We start from the raw sequence: 15,188 nt of genomic DNA on the forward strand, positions 1-15,188 counted from the left end.
TCAAAGCCAGCCTGAGCAGGTTAGTTCGTAAGACTCCTATCTCCAATTAACTACCAAAATACTAGAAATAGATGTGTGGCTCAAGTAGTAGGGTGCTAGTCTTGAGCAAAAAAGCTCAGGGATAGCATCCAGGTGCTGAGTTCAAACCTACAACTAGCAAAAAAAAAAAAAAAAGTTCATTCCACAAGTAGAAATATAGCTCAAGTGATAGAGTACTGCCTTTTGAGAGAAAACTAAAGGATAGACCCCAGGTTGAGAATTCACACCCAGTACTGACACACACATACACACATGCAAAAATTAAAAGGCATTTAAAATGTATTTGACAGAATGCCCAGAAATTCTCAAAAGTTAAACAATTTCTATATATGTATTTTATTTACCAGAACCTTCTGATTAAAGAAAATGCTATTTATTATTTGAAATCAGAACTTCAGAAATTAAACTGTATTTTCCAGAAGACATTATATGGAAAGTCAAATTTAAGGCAAGTTTGTAGTGAGATTAGAGAAAGAAGAAGTAAATTAAGATGGCAGCCAGGCAAGTGAAAACTCTTGAAGACAGCATACACTGTTCTGCAACAATCTCGATTATAAAAATGGAAGCAATATCTAGGAATTATTTATATAGGGACATCGCCATTTTAAGGATATCCACAAATGAAAGTAGCTGCTTAGATTATGAAATTTTGAGGAAGGGAAGAAAAAGCTAAGAGTTTGTTGAGATCATTCAAACAATGAATGTGCAGTATTTTCAAAGAAATCTAAAATAAAAGTACTGTATTATCTCAAAAACTCCAAAAAGAGAATTTAGATTTCTTTGTACAATCTAGACTCTATAGACAATATAGAACCTATATTGTCTATAGAGTCTAGATTGTCTAGAGACTCTATACTGTCTATAGAGTCTAGACCCTCAGAATTCAGTTACACATACATTGTTACAAAAGTCCCCTACTCCCAAAGTAATTTTTTAAAACTTGAAAATACCTTGTTTTCTAATATCTTCATTTGTTTATCTCTTTTTAGAACTTCACATTCAATGTTTCGAGCCTAAAAGATAGTATTTGACATCAGATGTAAAATGTTAACCTTTATATTTTCTTCTTTTAGAAATTAAGTTATTCAAGTATTATATTTTCATAAAAACATTTCTCAGCTCTCCCAGCTTATTTTAATGTCCTTTAAAAAATCATATTGTATGTGCAATGATACTTTAACTAGCTTGTTTTAATTATATTACAATATATACACACTTCAAAATATTACTTTGCCTATATATGGTATATTACTTTGTATATCATTCACATGACATTTATCTGTCCATTTAAAAAGAAATCAGTACAAGTGGCGCTGTAGCTCAAGTGGTAGAGCGCTCGCCTTGAGTTGAAGAGCTGAGGGACAACGCCCAGGCCCAGAGTTCAAGCCCCAGGACCGACAAAAAAAAAAAAAAAAAAGAAATCAGTACATATATTAAATTTATATGCCAACATTCATCATTCTTACCTTAGCTCAAACTCGTTTTGCATCATTTTATCAGCATCACCAAATTTATCTTAAATTTTAAAAATTTCTTATATATGTTTATGTCTCAAATCTTTTACAAATATTTGTTATTTATAATCCTGTAACAATCCAATGAGATACATAGGATATATATTATCTACTTTAAAGAGGAGGAGATTGATGTTCAAATTTGGTAGATATAAAATACAAAATATCTGAACTAAGGCAATGTAGTGAAAAAAAGAGTAAATGTCAAACAAATCATCTAAAAATATTTATAACTTGAATTCTTTCTAGAAACCTGTTTCAATAGGTAAGGTAAAATTCAACCAGGTAAAGTTGTAATAAGTTAACAATTTCATTTAACTCATTATCATCAATATTTTCTACATTAGCAAAATAAATTGCACTTTTCAATTTTTAATAAGATGATTTGGATTTATACTGAACATCAAATTCAGGTTTTTCCCTATTAAAACACCAGGCTTAGTGCTTTGATGTAGCTTCTGATACAAATTTTTAACCATTTAATTACATACCATGTATTTTGTATATTAAGTTCATTTTTCCAAGTTGATTTTAACTAATAAATGAAAAGCTGAAAGAAAACAAAACCAGCTTTTCTGATGGAAAGATGGTATAAAGACTAAAATCCAGCTCTTTTGCTTGTAGTCATGTAGCCATCCTTTGGAGGTTTCTTTCATTTTTTTGTACTGGTCCTCTGTCCCTGAGCTTTTGTTCAAGGCTAGCACTCCTACCACTTAAGCCACACCTCTATTCCCTGCTTTTTTGGTGGTTAATTGAAGACAAGAGTCTCGTGGGACCTTCCTGCCCAGGCTGGCTTCAAAGTATAATACTCCCATCTCAGGCTCCTGCTTAGCCAAGATTACAGGTGTGAATCACTGGTGACAACATGGAGGTTCATTTCTTAATTTGAAAAATTAGGACAACAACAAATTCCAATTAAGTAAAATAACACAACAAAAAAAAATAAAAAATGTGTTTGGCCCATTTGTTGTAAGCCTCAAAAAATTATTTCATTATTTTTTAGTAGTTTTGTAGCTTTCTACAGTATAAATATAACAATCCTCAAAAACAATCTCTTCAATATGAGCTTCATACTCCTAAACTCAACTTATATGGATTTAAACAACACTCCTCTAGAGTAAATTCCACGTATCTCTCCAGTCTTACCTCTATCCATCACCATCTTTTCTCTCTCTCTCCACTACTAACATTACCTTTAGCTACTCCTATATATTCAGCCACAATAAATATACTATGATCTCTAATTTGGAGCTGTCCATATAATGTGCTTTAAAAAAAAACAAACAAACTAGAAAGCTGGGTGCCAGTGGCTCACGCCTATATTCCTAGCTACTCAGGAGGCTGAGATCTGAGGATCGCGGTTCAAAGCCAGACTGGGCAGGGAAAACCGTGAGACTCTCATCTCCAATAAACCACTAGAAAACCAGAAGTGGTGCTGTGGCTCAAGCAGTAGAGTGCTCACCTTGACTGAAGAACACAAGGACAGCACCCAAGCCCAGGGTTCAAGCCCCATGACTGACCAAAAAACAAAACAAAACAAACCAGGAGTATTCTTCCTCTTACACTGTTGTCCATCTCTCTACTTTGCACTAATTCCTATAAATCTAAATGAACTGAGTGCCATTTCTAGTAAGCTTTCCTTGACTTAAATTTAAATTAAATGTTCTATGGGCTCCAACAGCATCTATACAAAATACCAGTGTTTTGGTCTGTCCAGCACCCTTCTTTGCAAGGGTTCCTTTACTGTAAAGCCACAATAATTCTGTTGATTCATTTAGTGTGACAGGGGCTAACTGACTCCAGGAGTGAGTTTACAGTTCAAACTTGTCAGATTACTATATCCCCTTATCCACATATAGTAGCTCAATAATAAGAAAACTGGGCCAGAGTCTTCTCCAAGATTTTTTCCAAAAATTTCAAGATTATTTTGAATAATATTCCGAATTATTCCAGCATCTTTCTTCTCTTACTTCATTTTCAAATATTAAAAGATACTATCTCCCCAATAAAAATTTACCTCATCACTACTGCCTACTGAAGCAAATAAAATCTGAAATGAGTACCAAAAACAATGCCTGGAACATAGTGGGAACTAAAAAATAATTGTTGAATGAATGAACACAAAGCCTTCAAAATCTAGCTTTGTATTTTGTCATGATTTTCTCCAACTCTGTATGCTATGTTCTATAGTGTATAGTCACATCACATACTTTGCACTATCCCAGTTTCATGACATTCGTCCTTAAAATCTTGCTATCTGAACTTGGGGAAAAATTCCCTGAAGTTCAATACAAACTTTTCAGAATATGTGCTGTATTACCACAGCAAAAGCCTTTTACTTAACCCAGAAATATAAATTGGCATTAAATAGAACATTTAAAATAAACCTAGAATTATACAATTATTACTTGCAGATACAGATCATATGAATCCAATTTTGTCTATTGCTTTCAGTAATAATGGCCTATGATAGTACCTAGGATCACGAGCTAAACAATGTCACTTATTTTTAGATATTTGATATTACAATCTATTGTTAAATGTAACATACATTTTCTTCACTCTTGTCCAATTTACACTTAACTTCATCTCCTTTCTGTTTTAGCTCTTCTTTCACAGATTTCAGTTCATTCCTGTTAAAATACAAATGAGAATCATTATAATCCAAATTATATCTTCATTTTCTTTTTTTCTGAGGTTTTTAAGGACTATTATTTTTGTTGGCTTTGGTTTTCATAGTTTGGTAATTTTTCATGAATTGTATAATTGAAAATTTTCCACTCACAATAGTAAAATAATTCAGGGCTGGGAAGGTGGCTCAGTGGTAGAAGGCTTGCCTCGCATGCATGAGGCCCTGGGTTTGATTCCTCAGCACCACGTAAGCAGAAAAAGCCACAAGTGGTGCTGTGGCTCAAGTGGTAGAGCACTAGCCTTGAGCTGAAGAGCTGAGGGACAGTGCCCAAGCCCAAAGTTCAGGCCCCATGACCGACCCAAAGAAAAAAAAAAAAAGAATTCTAAAGCCTATCCAAAATATAAAAGTTACAAATCCTTAGAACAATTCACTGTTTGTTTTAAATTATCAGTAGATATTGAATATAACAAATCAATAACAAATATTAACATAAGTAAATGTAACTAAGTTATATTAAACATAATGCTAATTTATTATAAATATAAATGACGTTTAGTATTAATTTAAATACTAAGTGTCATAAAGTTAAACATCATTTGTCCAGATATTTAAATACATTTGAGTAAGTTTGAAAGGAAGGGATGCTAGGGGAAAAACAAAGGAGGGGTAACAATGCTCGATAGGAAATGTACTCATTATCTTACTCATGTAACTGTGACCCCTCTGTACAGTATCTTTACAATAAAATAATAAAAAATATTATTTAGTAAAATTTGATTGTTTATAGGGTTTGAACTCAGGGCCTGAGCGCTGTCCCTGAGCTATGTTCAAGGCTAGAATTTTACCACTTTAAGCCACAGTGCCACTCCTAGTTTTCTGGTTGTTCTTTGGAGATAAGAGTCTCGCGAACTTTGCTGCCAAAGTTGGCTTCAAATCACCATCCTCAGATCTCAGCCTCCTCAGTAGCTATGGATTACAGTCATGAGCCACCAGTACCCAGTTTAGTAAATAATATTACTGGAAGAGTCATATATAAAATTGCTTATCAGTGATTATAAGCAAAGGCCAAATAGTGAGCATTAATATTCAAATATTATAATAGTTGATGTAATTAGAAATAACTAAGATTTTTTTCTAAATTTTCTAGATATGGTTATATACCTTAAATAATAAAGAATCAGAAAGTTTGTAATGCTTTAAAATTAATTTTCATCTAATTGCACTAGGTATTTCAATATAAAGTATGAAACAGACATTATTATAATTTACCTGTCAGAATTTCATACAGTAATTTAAGTCTAATTTTATTTTATACAATATTCAACATATTTAATCTAAATTAACCTTATAGTAACTTATCAGAAAAGATAATAAAAATCTTTTAAAGACCAAAAAGGCCAATTCATGATTAATCTTGCCTTAATTGTGTTTCTTTTTCTTGTAGATTTTCTATTTGTTTCAACATTTCTTCTTCTTGCTTTTTGGTATTCTAAAGAGATAATCATCATTGTTTAAACTGTTTTGTTTCAACAAAAAGAAATATTTAATACTTTTATCTATTATCATAAAATGTATTTAGTTATATATATTGCAAGAAAATAGTTTATTTTGGATAATTCCACCCTATCCTGCAGTCTTTTTTTGTACGGGTCCTGGAGTTTGAAATCAGGGCCTGAACACTCCCTGAGCTTCTGCTCAAGGCTAGCGCTTTAGCACTTGAGTCAGAACTCCATTTCTGGAGGGTTTTTTGACTGCTTTATTAGAGATCAGAGTCCCATGGGTTTTCCTATCCACACTGGCTTAAAAACACAATCCTCAGGTCTCCTGAGTAGCTAGAATTATAGGTGTGAGCTACAAGTATCCAGCTATGTTATTATTTCCCTAAAAATCTCTGTATAGCACCTAGCAAAACCTGTTTTATTTCACAAAGCTACTTTGAGCCTTGTATTCTTTGTTTATATTATTTGGGCCTCAAGGAACATTTCACTTTTATTGTTACTTAACTAAACTCATAATTCATCTTTTAAAGCCAAAGTCAATGTCATTGTTCTCTGATGTATTCCTTTCCACCAAGGCAGACATAATCTCAAAACCTCTAATATTACTTTTTCTACTGACAACACACATGCAAAAAGCTGAAAGTGGAATTGTGATTCAAGTGGGAGAGTGCTAGCCTTGAGCACAAATGCTCATGGATAGTGTTCATGCCCAGGAGTTGGATAAAAAAAAAGAAAAAGAAAAAAAAACACAGACAATTTACACCTGAAAGCACAGATATTTTACAACTGAAGGCATCTTCACAGGGCCATATATTCTAAACCTTCCAAATTTTAAAGGTAAGAAAACAAAGTCACTAGTAATATGTCAACTCACATTAATATCTTCTTGCTGTTTCTTGAGCTCTAGGGTCTTGTCACTTGCTTCTTGTGCAATTTGTTTGTTTTCTAATGAAAGCTTGCTGCAGCTTGCAGTTAATTCTGTATTCTTAAGTCTATTTTAAAAAATATATTACATTAAAATACTTATGTATGAAATGATGTGATATTTGAAATATTCTTAGAACAGCTAGAAGTATAAATAAAACAAGACTGGTCATTAGCCAATAATTCCCAAAGCAAGGTGAAAGATTCATTTTGACATATTATTTTATTCCCTTTACTTTGTAACTATTTGAAGTTTTCCATACTGTTTTCAAAATATCAGTGTTTCTTTGCATATTCCCCACATTCCCACGCATCCTGTCATTCCAAAGAACAATACAATTGTTTGCATAGTTTTCAACAAATTCTGAAGAATACATTACTTTCCCCATATATATATATGTATATATTCTAAGAGGTAGACTATAAGAAGTAAACATATATAAATATATATAATATATGATATATAAATATGTAATATATATGTAATATATAAATACATAATATACTTCTCATAAACTATAAAAAGTAAATATATATTATATATATAAATAATATATATTATATATAAATATATATAACATATATATATACTTCTTATAGTCTACCTTAGAATTTTTTTTAAATTTCTGATAATTTGACTAGAATACTATATGAAGCATGAACTACTTTTAATTACTTTCACTGAAATAAAAATGGCTTTAATATTTATACACAACACTAAACCCTGCTCATACAAGGTCTCTAAACAATTTTTTTGTGTGTGCTAGGCCTTGAACTCAAGGCCTGCTCACTCTAAGCTTTAGTGCCTCAAGGCTAGTGCTCTACCACTTTAAGCCACAACTCCACTTCTGGCCTTTCCAGACTGGGCTGGCTTTGAAATGCTATCCTCAGATCTCAGCCTCCTGAGTAGTTAGAATTACAGGTATGAAACACCAGCACCTGGCTCTCAAAATGTGATATACTGGGAGAGACTACTATTGTTATCACTAGCAGCCAAACCAATCATAAATGAAGAAAGAGTAATATGTGGCCCTACAATAAAATTTTAGGAGCTACTATTCTCTCTTCTTACTTGATATTATTTGAAATTCAAGGAAAAATCAAGTTGTTTGCTAAGCAATGAAAACTGAAAAGCAAATATACCATAAGTAACATAAATCAGTTAAAATTATGATTTTTTTCCATGGGAAAGTAAATATACCCAAAAATGAAATACAGTTAATCCGCATTGTCCATGATTTTCATATTAATGGAATCAACTAATTACAGATCAAAAATATTCAGGAAAAAACTACATATGTACTGAATATACAGACTTCTTTTACTTGTAATTGTTTCCCATATAATACAGTAGTACAACTTTTTTTTTTTTTTTTTTGGGTCCGGTTGTGGGGCCTGAACTCTGGGCCTGGGCGCTGTCCCTCAGCTCTTCAGCTCAAGGCTAGAGCTCTACCACTTGAGCCACAGCGCCACTTCCGGCTTTTTTCATTTTGCTTATGTGGTGCTGAGGAATCGAACCCAGGACCTCAGGCATGCAAGGCAAGCGCTCTACCACTGAGCCACCTTCCCAGCCCAGTAGTACAACTTTTATATGGTATATCTACATCATACTAGATACTATAAGTAATCTAGAGATTATTTAAAAGATATGACAGGATATGCATAGGTTGTCAACATATTTTATATCATTTTATATCTGCATCAGCAAATTTAGTATCTTTGGAGGTCCTGAAAACAATCCCAATGAATATGCAGGGATGGATAACTGGTTTTTTGTTTGTTTGTTTTTTTTGTCAGTAGTGGGGCCTGAACTCTGGGCCTAGGCGCTGTCCCTCAGCTCTTCAGCTAAAGGCTTGTGGTCTACCACTTGAGCACCACATCTGGCTTTTTCTGCTTTTGTGGTGTTGAGGAATCGAATCCATGCATGCGAGGAAAGCACTCTACAACTGAGCCACCTTCCCAGTGGATAACTGTATCTTGATCTACATGGTTTAACTTTATTATTATATGTATCCTTTTATGGGAATGATATATACTTCCTCTAGCAATAAAATTATTTTAATCTTTAGGAACAAAATGAAATTTCAATTTCATTTATTCATATAGTGAAAAAATTTACTAATTTATTATTACAAAAAAGCTTAGTAATTGATTAAACTATTTATATAGAGATAGAAAACATACTTCTCTTTTTCAAGCTCAGTTTTCAGATCTTCAGCTTGTTTTAAACAATGCTGCTCACTTGTTGCAAGTGCTGCTAACTGTATTTCCAAATTATGTACCTCTTTCTGCAAAATAAATTATATTTCTATGACAAGTCTTTTTCCAAGCTTTCATTTAAAAAGCATAATCACACTTAGTATGCCAAATCACGTATCTGGCAAAAATTTGCCAGGATGTCATGTATTTAAATATAAGCAGACCTAATGTGATAACCATTTTAATTCCAAAGCATTAACAAATGATATAAAGTAAACTCTGTTTTAATATTCTGAGATTCAACCTGGGAAATGACTTTTATGTATTATGAAATACTTTTTATCCACCTAAGTAGCTAATTTACTAAAATGTTACATTACAAAGGAAAAATATATTAACCAATGAAATCAAATAGAATTGTATAACATTTTTTTTTTTTTGGGGTCTAGTCGTGGGGCCTGAACTCTGGGCCTAGGCGCTGTCCCTCAGCTCCTCAACTCAAGGCTAGCGCTCTACCACTTGAGCCACAGCACCACTTGCAGCTTTTTTTTCTTTTTGCTTATGTGGTGCTGAGGAATCGAACCCAGGGCCTCATGCACGCAAGGCAAGCGCTCTACCACTGAGCCACCTTCCCAACCCCTCAAATAGAATTGAATAACTTAAGATGACCTTATTATAATAAAAAAGCTACAACATAACTGTGTATGGACTAAAATAATAAAGTAGATTAATTTAAAAATAATACAAGTCAGGGGGGACCAAGATGGCGAGGGGGCAGTAGGGAAACGCCACAGCTCTCTCCAACCAAAAAGAGAGTTCAAGTTCCAACGCTTAATCTCCCCAAGAGACCGACAACAACAAAAAGACGAACACTCAGAGAAAAACCAGAGGTGGAAAATAACAAAAAAAGAAAGAGAGGAAAAGAAGAATTTCAGAACAGAGAAGAGCGAAGACCCCTCCCCCAACCTTTACTGGCCCCGCGGCAGTGCGCCAAGCCGCCGGCCAGCCGGCCCGGCGGGGGCTGCCGGAGCCCCAGAGACACAGGGGGCTGCTTGCAGATCACCAGGTACCGGATTGCAGAACAGCGGATCGCCAGGAACAGAGAAACCTACCAGCCGGGAGTCTCCACGAGGATCCCACCCCCACCCCTCACTCTCCACCGGAGCGGAGAGGCTCCATCCCGCCAAAGCCCCGCCCGGCACCAGCAGTGCAACAAAGGGACCTGCTGCCCAATCACGATCGCAACGACCCAGCGGGGGGCCGCCCAACCCAGCCCGCAACCACCCCAACTGAACTCGGATTGCAACAACAACTGACGACCTACACCACACAGAAACAACCAGCTTCAGGGTGAGTACCCCACAGGGGACAGTGTATCCCTCAAGGGAGACCAGAGCTGGAGGGAATCCCCAGACCCTGACCTAGACTCCCTACCCCAACACCCGGACCACAGGACCCACTAAAACTGGGAACTGTTCGAGAGCTCCACCAGCCGGTGGAGCACACTCTGCTGGCCAGGCCAGAGCAAGAGCGCCCCTGGAAGGGAGCTTAAATGCCCAAGCCAGGAACAGCGCCCCTGGGTCAAGACTACCAACAGTAGAAGAAATTTGAACTGTGTCCTCCAGGCTGCATAACCTAGGTGGTATACACATCAGCACAGGCCTAACGAGCACGCTCCAGGCCAGGGCCGGAACCAGGCCTGGGGATCCGGCACCTGAACAACACAATCAACTCCTCCCAACTGAAGTCAAAAGCTGAGCATACGCCTCAACAGAGGGGAGAAAACCAGGAAACAACACTCCCCGGGAAGCACGCCTGTGACAACAAAAGACCTGGAGGCTCAGGACAAGAGAAGCCCAAACCCCACCAAAACTCCACCCATATACCCTAGGCTGGGAATTGGGCAACACAGGCTGCCAGCACCTGATAGTAAGCAGGAGCTCAGGCTGATAAGGGGGCTCAGCAATAGAGTGATAGTCTTGGATGTATGAGGCTCTGGATCTGATTCCTCAGCATCACAAAAGCAAAAGGGGTCAGAAGTGGTGCTGTGGCTCAAATGGTAGGGTGCCAGCCTTGAGCTGAAGAGCTGAGGGACAGCACCCAAACCTAGAGTTCAAGTCTACAACCAGCCCAAAACAAACAAACAAAAACACATCAGGAGCCCATAGCAGACTCCAGTATTTGGGAGAGTGCATCCAGAGCATCTGATCTTCCCAAGAGCACCCGTAGGAGCAAACACAAGCAGTCTAGGCTGCTCAACCCTTCCAAAGGCGGGAATTGCCAGCAATCTACAGCAGAGAGCTGAGAATCCTAAGTAAGTCAGAATAGCAGCTGGAAATAGGCTCCCAACAGAACCCAGATCAGGCACAGACTCTCTCTACCAATACAGAATCAGCAACCAAGCAAAGACAGACACACCAAAACAAAATTGAAGAGCAGTTTCCTGAAACCCCATGCGAAAATCACAGAGAAAAATCACAAGGTTTACCACCACCCAGGACAGCAAGCTCACCTCAAAAGCCAGCAGCCACGCAGGGGAGAGCCCCAGTGGGAGCAAAGCAGGAATGGAAGACAAAAGCTACATCCAAGGGTTGCTGGAGGCAATGACTCAAGAAATAAAGCGAGAAATGGATCAGAAATTGAAAGAGCAGAGTTCAAGGCTAGTGTTCTACCACTTGAGCCACAGCACCACTTTGGGCTTTTTTTTTTCCTATTTATGTGGTGCTGAGGAATCGAACCCAGGGCTTCATGCATACAAGGCAAGCACTCTACCACTGAGCCACCTTCCCAGCCCAACCATTACATTTTTAAAAAGAATTAAGTTTAGAGGGGGGACCAAGATGGCGACGGGGCAGTAGGGAAACGCCACAGCTCTCTCCAACCAAAAAGAGAGTTCAAGTTCCAACGTTTAATCTCCCCAAGAGACCGACAACAACAAAAAGACGAACACTCAGAGAAAAACCAGAGGTGGAAAATAACAAAAAAAGAAAGAGAGGAAAAGAAGAATTTCAGAACAGAGAAGAGCGAAGACCCCTCCCCCAACCTTTACTGGCCGCGCGGCAGTGCGCCAAGCCGCCGGCCAGCCACCCGGCGGGGGCTGCCGGAGCCACAGAGACACAGGGGGCTGCTTGCAGATCACCAGGTACCGGATTGCAGAACAGCGGATCGCCAGGAACAGAGAAACCTAACAGCCGGGAGTCTCCACGAGGATCCCATCCCCACCCATCACTCTCCACCGGAGCGGAGAGGCTCCATCCCGCCAAAGCCGCCCGGCACCAGCAGCGCGACAAAGGGACCTGTCGGCAGACCACCCGCCCAATCGCAATCGCAGCAACCCGGCAGGGGGCCGCCCAACCCAGCCCGCAACCACCCCAACTGAACTCGGATTGCAACAACAACTGACGACCTACAGGGTGAGTACCCAACAGGGGACAGTGAATCCCTCAAGGGAGACCAGAGCTGGAGGGAATCCCCAGACCCTGACCTAGACTCCCTACCCCAACACCCGGACCACAGGACCCACTAAAACTGGGAACTGTTCAAGAGCCCCACCAGCCGGTGGAGCACACTCTGCTGGCCAGGCCAGAGCAAGAGCGCCCCTGGAAGGGAGCTTAAATGCCCAAGCCAGGAACAGCGCCCATGGGTCAAGACTACCAACAGTAGAAGAAATTTGAACTGTGTCCTCCAGGCTGCATAACCTAGGTGGTATACACATTAGCACAGGCCTAACGAGCGCGCTCCAGGCTGGGGCCGGAACCAGGCCTGGGGACCGGCACCTGAACAAAGCAAAAAGGGTCAGAAGTGGGGCTGTGACTCAAATGGTAGGGTGCCAGCCTTGAGCTGAAGAGCTGAGGGACAGCACCCAAACCTAGAGTTCAAGCCCACAACCAACCCAAAACAAACAAACAAAAACACATCAGGAGCCCATAGCAGACTCCAGTATTTGGGAGAGTGCATCCAGAGCATCTGATCTTCCCAAGAGCACCCGCAGGGGCAAACACAAGCAGTCTAGGCTGCTCAACCCTTCCAAAGGCGGGAATTGCTACAGCAGAGAGCTGAGAATCCTAAGTAAGTCAGAATAGCAGCTGGAAATAGGCTCCCAACAGAATCCAGATCAGGCACAGACTCTCTCTACCAATACAGAATCAGCAACCAAGCAAAGACAGACACACCAAAACAAGATTGAAGAGCAGTCTCCTGAACCCCCATGCGAAAATCACGGAGAAAAATCACAAGGTTTACCACTACCCAGGACAGCAAGCTCAACTCAAAAGCCAGCAGCCACCCAGGGGAGAGTCCCAGTGGGAGCAAAGCAGGAATGGAAGACAAAAACTACATCCAAGGGTTGCTGGAGGCAATGACTCAAGAAATAAAGCGAGAAATGGATCAGAAATTGAAAGAGCACAAGGATGAACTATCAAAAGATATACAGGACATCAAACAAAAGTTGGATGCAAAAATAGAAGCTGCACAAACCTCAGTAAGAAGTGAGATAAACGCCAAATTAGAGGTAATGCATACTGATCTCACCTCATTGAGAGGTGAGATCAGTACTCTGAGAACCAACATTGAATCCATAAAGGGATCCATTTCCACCATGCAAACCACAATAGAAGCCACGGTCAACAGAGTGAATGAAATGGAAGGTAGAGTGTCAGATACAGAAGACAGAATACACCAACTGGACCAAAAAGTGACAGATATGGAAAAATCACTCAAATTAAACCAAAGGGAAATTCACGAGCAAGCAGAAAATGCTAAAAAATTCAACCTTCGCATAATCGGAGTGGACGAAGGTGAGGAATTCCAGAGCAAGGGAATGCAACACCTATTTAACAAGATAGTCAATGAAAATTTTCCCCACCTCAAAAACGACCATCTTAACTACATCACAAAAGCTTATCAAACACCCAACAAGCAAGATCCCAGGAGAAACACTTCTAGGCACATTATAGTAACAATGATGGATCTGAATAATAAGGAAACAATCCTGCATGCAGCAAAAATGAAGAAGGAGCTATACTACAACGGGAAAAAAATTAGAATCACTGCAGACCTCTCCACACAAACAATGAATGCAAGAAAAGCCTGGGAAAGCACCCTACAAGCCCTGAGAGCCAATAACTGCCAACCCAGACTGATATACCCGGCAAAGCTAGCATTCACATTCGATGGAGAACTGAAAACTTTTAATAGCAAAGAAAAACTAAATGAATACATAAACATTAAGCCAGCATTACAAAGAATTCTAAGAGGGGGGACACAACCTGAAGAAAGCAACCAGGAACTGGGACCTGCCCCAAACAGGCATTACTCAAAGTCTAACTGAGCAAGCACAGGAGGAAAGGAAAAAAGAAAAACATAGGAAAACGGAATGGCAGGGACAACAATGCATCTCTCTATACTTTCTCTTAATATAAATGGGCTGAATTCGCCAATTAAAAGAAAACGAACTGAGGACTGGATCAGAAAACAAGACCCATCCATCTGTTGCCTTCAGGAGACCCACCTCTCAGCCAAACATACAAACAAACTCAGAGTGAAGGGGTGGAAAAGGATCTACCAATCAAATGCCCCCAATAAGAAAGCAGGTGTAGCTATCCTGATATCTGACAAAATAAACTTTTCATTAAAATCAGTACAGAAAGACAAGGATGGACACTACATATTAATAAAGGGAACAATCCAAGAGGAGGATATAACCATCATCAACTTATATGCCCCAAATATCGGTGCACCCAGATATGTTAAACAAATGCTCTCAAACTTACAGAATAAAATAGATCATAATACGATAATACTAGGAGACTTTAACACGCCACTCTCACCAAAGGACAGGTCTACCAACCAGAGGATTGGCAAAGAAGCTACCGAATTAAGTGAGGCCATACTTCAAGCGGAATTAACTGACATCTACCGAGTATTTCACCCTAAAACAACACAGTACACATTCTTCTCAGCAGCTCATGGAACTTTCTCCAAAATAGACCATATCATAGTTCATGCAAGGAACTTAAGCAAATACAAAGGGATCCACATAATCCCCTGTATCCTATCTGACCACAGTGGAATCAAGCTAGCTCTCAATAACAAAGCATATCGCAGAAATTTCTCTAATACATGGAAATTGAACAGCACACTCCTTAACAAGGCCTGGGTAACAGAAGAGATCAGAGAAGAAATAAAGCATTTCCTACAACTCAATGAAAATGAAAACACCTCACAAAGAAACTTGTGGGACACAGCAAAAGCAGTCCTGAGGGGCAAATTTATTGCCCTCAGTGCCCACATCAAGAGAATGGAGACAGACCAAGTAAATAATCTCATGTTGCAACTAAAACAGCTAGAAAAACAAGAAAAAATGGGACCTAAAGCTACTAG

The 15,188-nt window shown here is 38.9% G+C and overlaps 1 protein-coding gene across 1 annotated transcript in view; it reads right to left on the bottom strand.

Annotated features, from left to right (window-relative positions):
- The window catches only part of Sycp1 (synaptonemal complex protein 1), a 110,176-nt gene that overhangs the window by 38,192 nt on the left and 56,796 nt on the right, over nucleotides 1–15,188 (bottom strand). The window contains exons 17-21 of the mRNA XM_042692294.1: nucleotides 8,793–8,896; nucleotides 6,559–6,676; nucleotides 5,604–5,674; nucleotides 4,105–4,186; nucleotides 990–1,052 (exon numbers count right to left, since the gene is read on the bottom strand). Coding sequence (XP_042548228.1) covers nucleotides 990–1,052; nucleotides 4,105–4,186; nucleotides 5,604–5,674; nucleotides 6,559–6,676; nucleotides 8,793–8,896 — 438 coding nt within the window. The remainder of the gene's footprint in view (nucleotides 1–989; nucleotides 1,053–4,104; nucleotides 4,187–5,603; nucleotides 5,675–6,558; nucleotides 6,677–8,792; nucleotides 8,897–15,188) is intronic.

This window comes from Dipodomys spectabilis, unplaced genomic scaffold, assembly GCF_019054845.1.
Source record: "Dipodomys spectabilis isolate Male_0828 unplaced genomic scaffold, ASM1905484v1 ptg000148l, whole genome shotgun sequence".
NCBI classification, from domain to species: Eukaryota; Metazoa; Chordata; class Mammalia; order Rodentia; family Heteromyidae; genus Dipodomys; species Dipodomys spectabilis.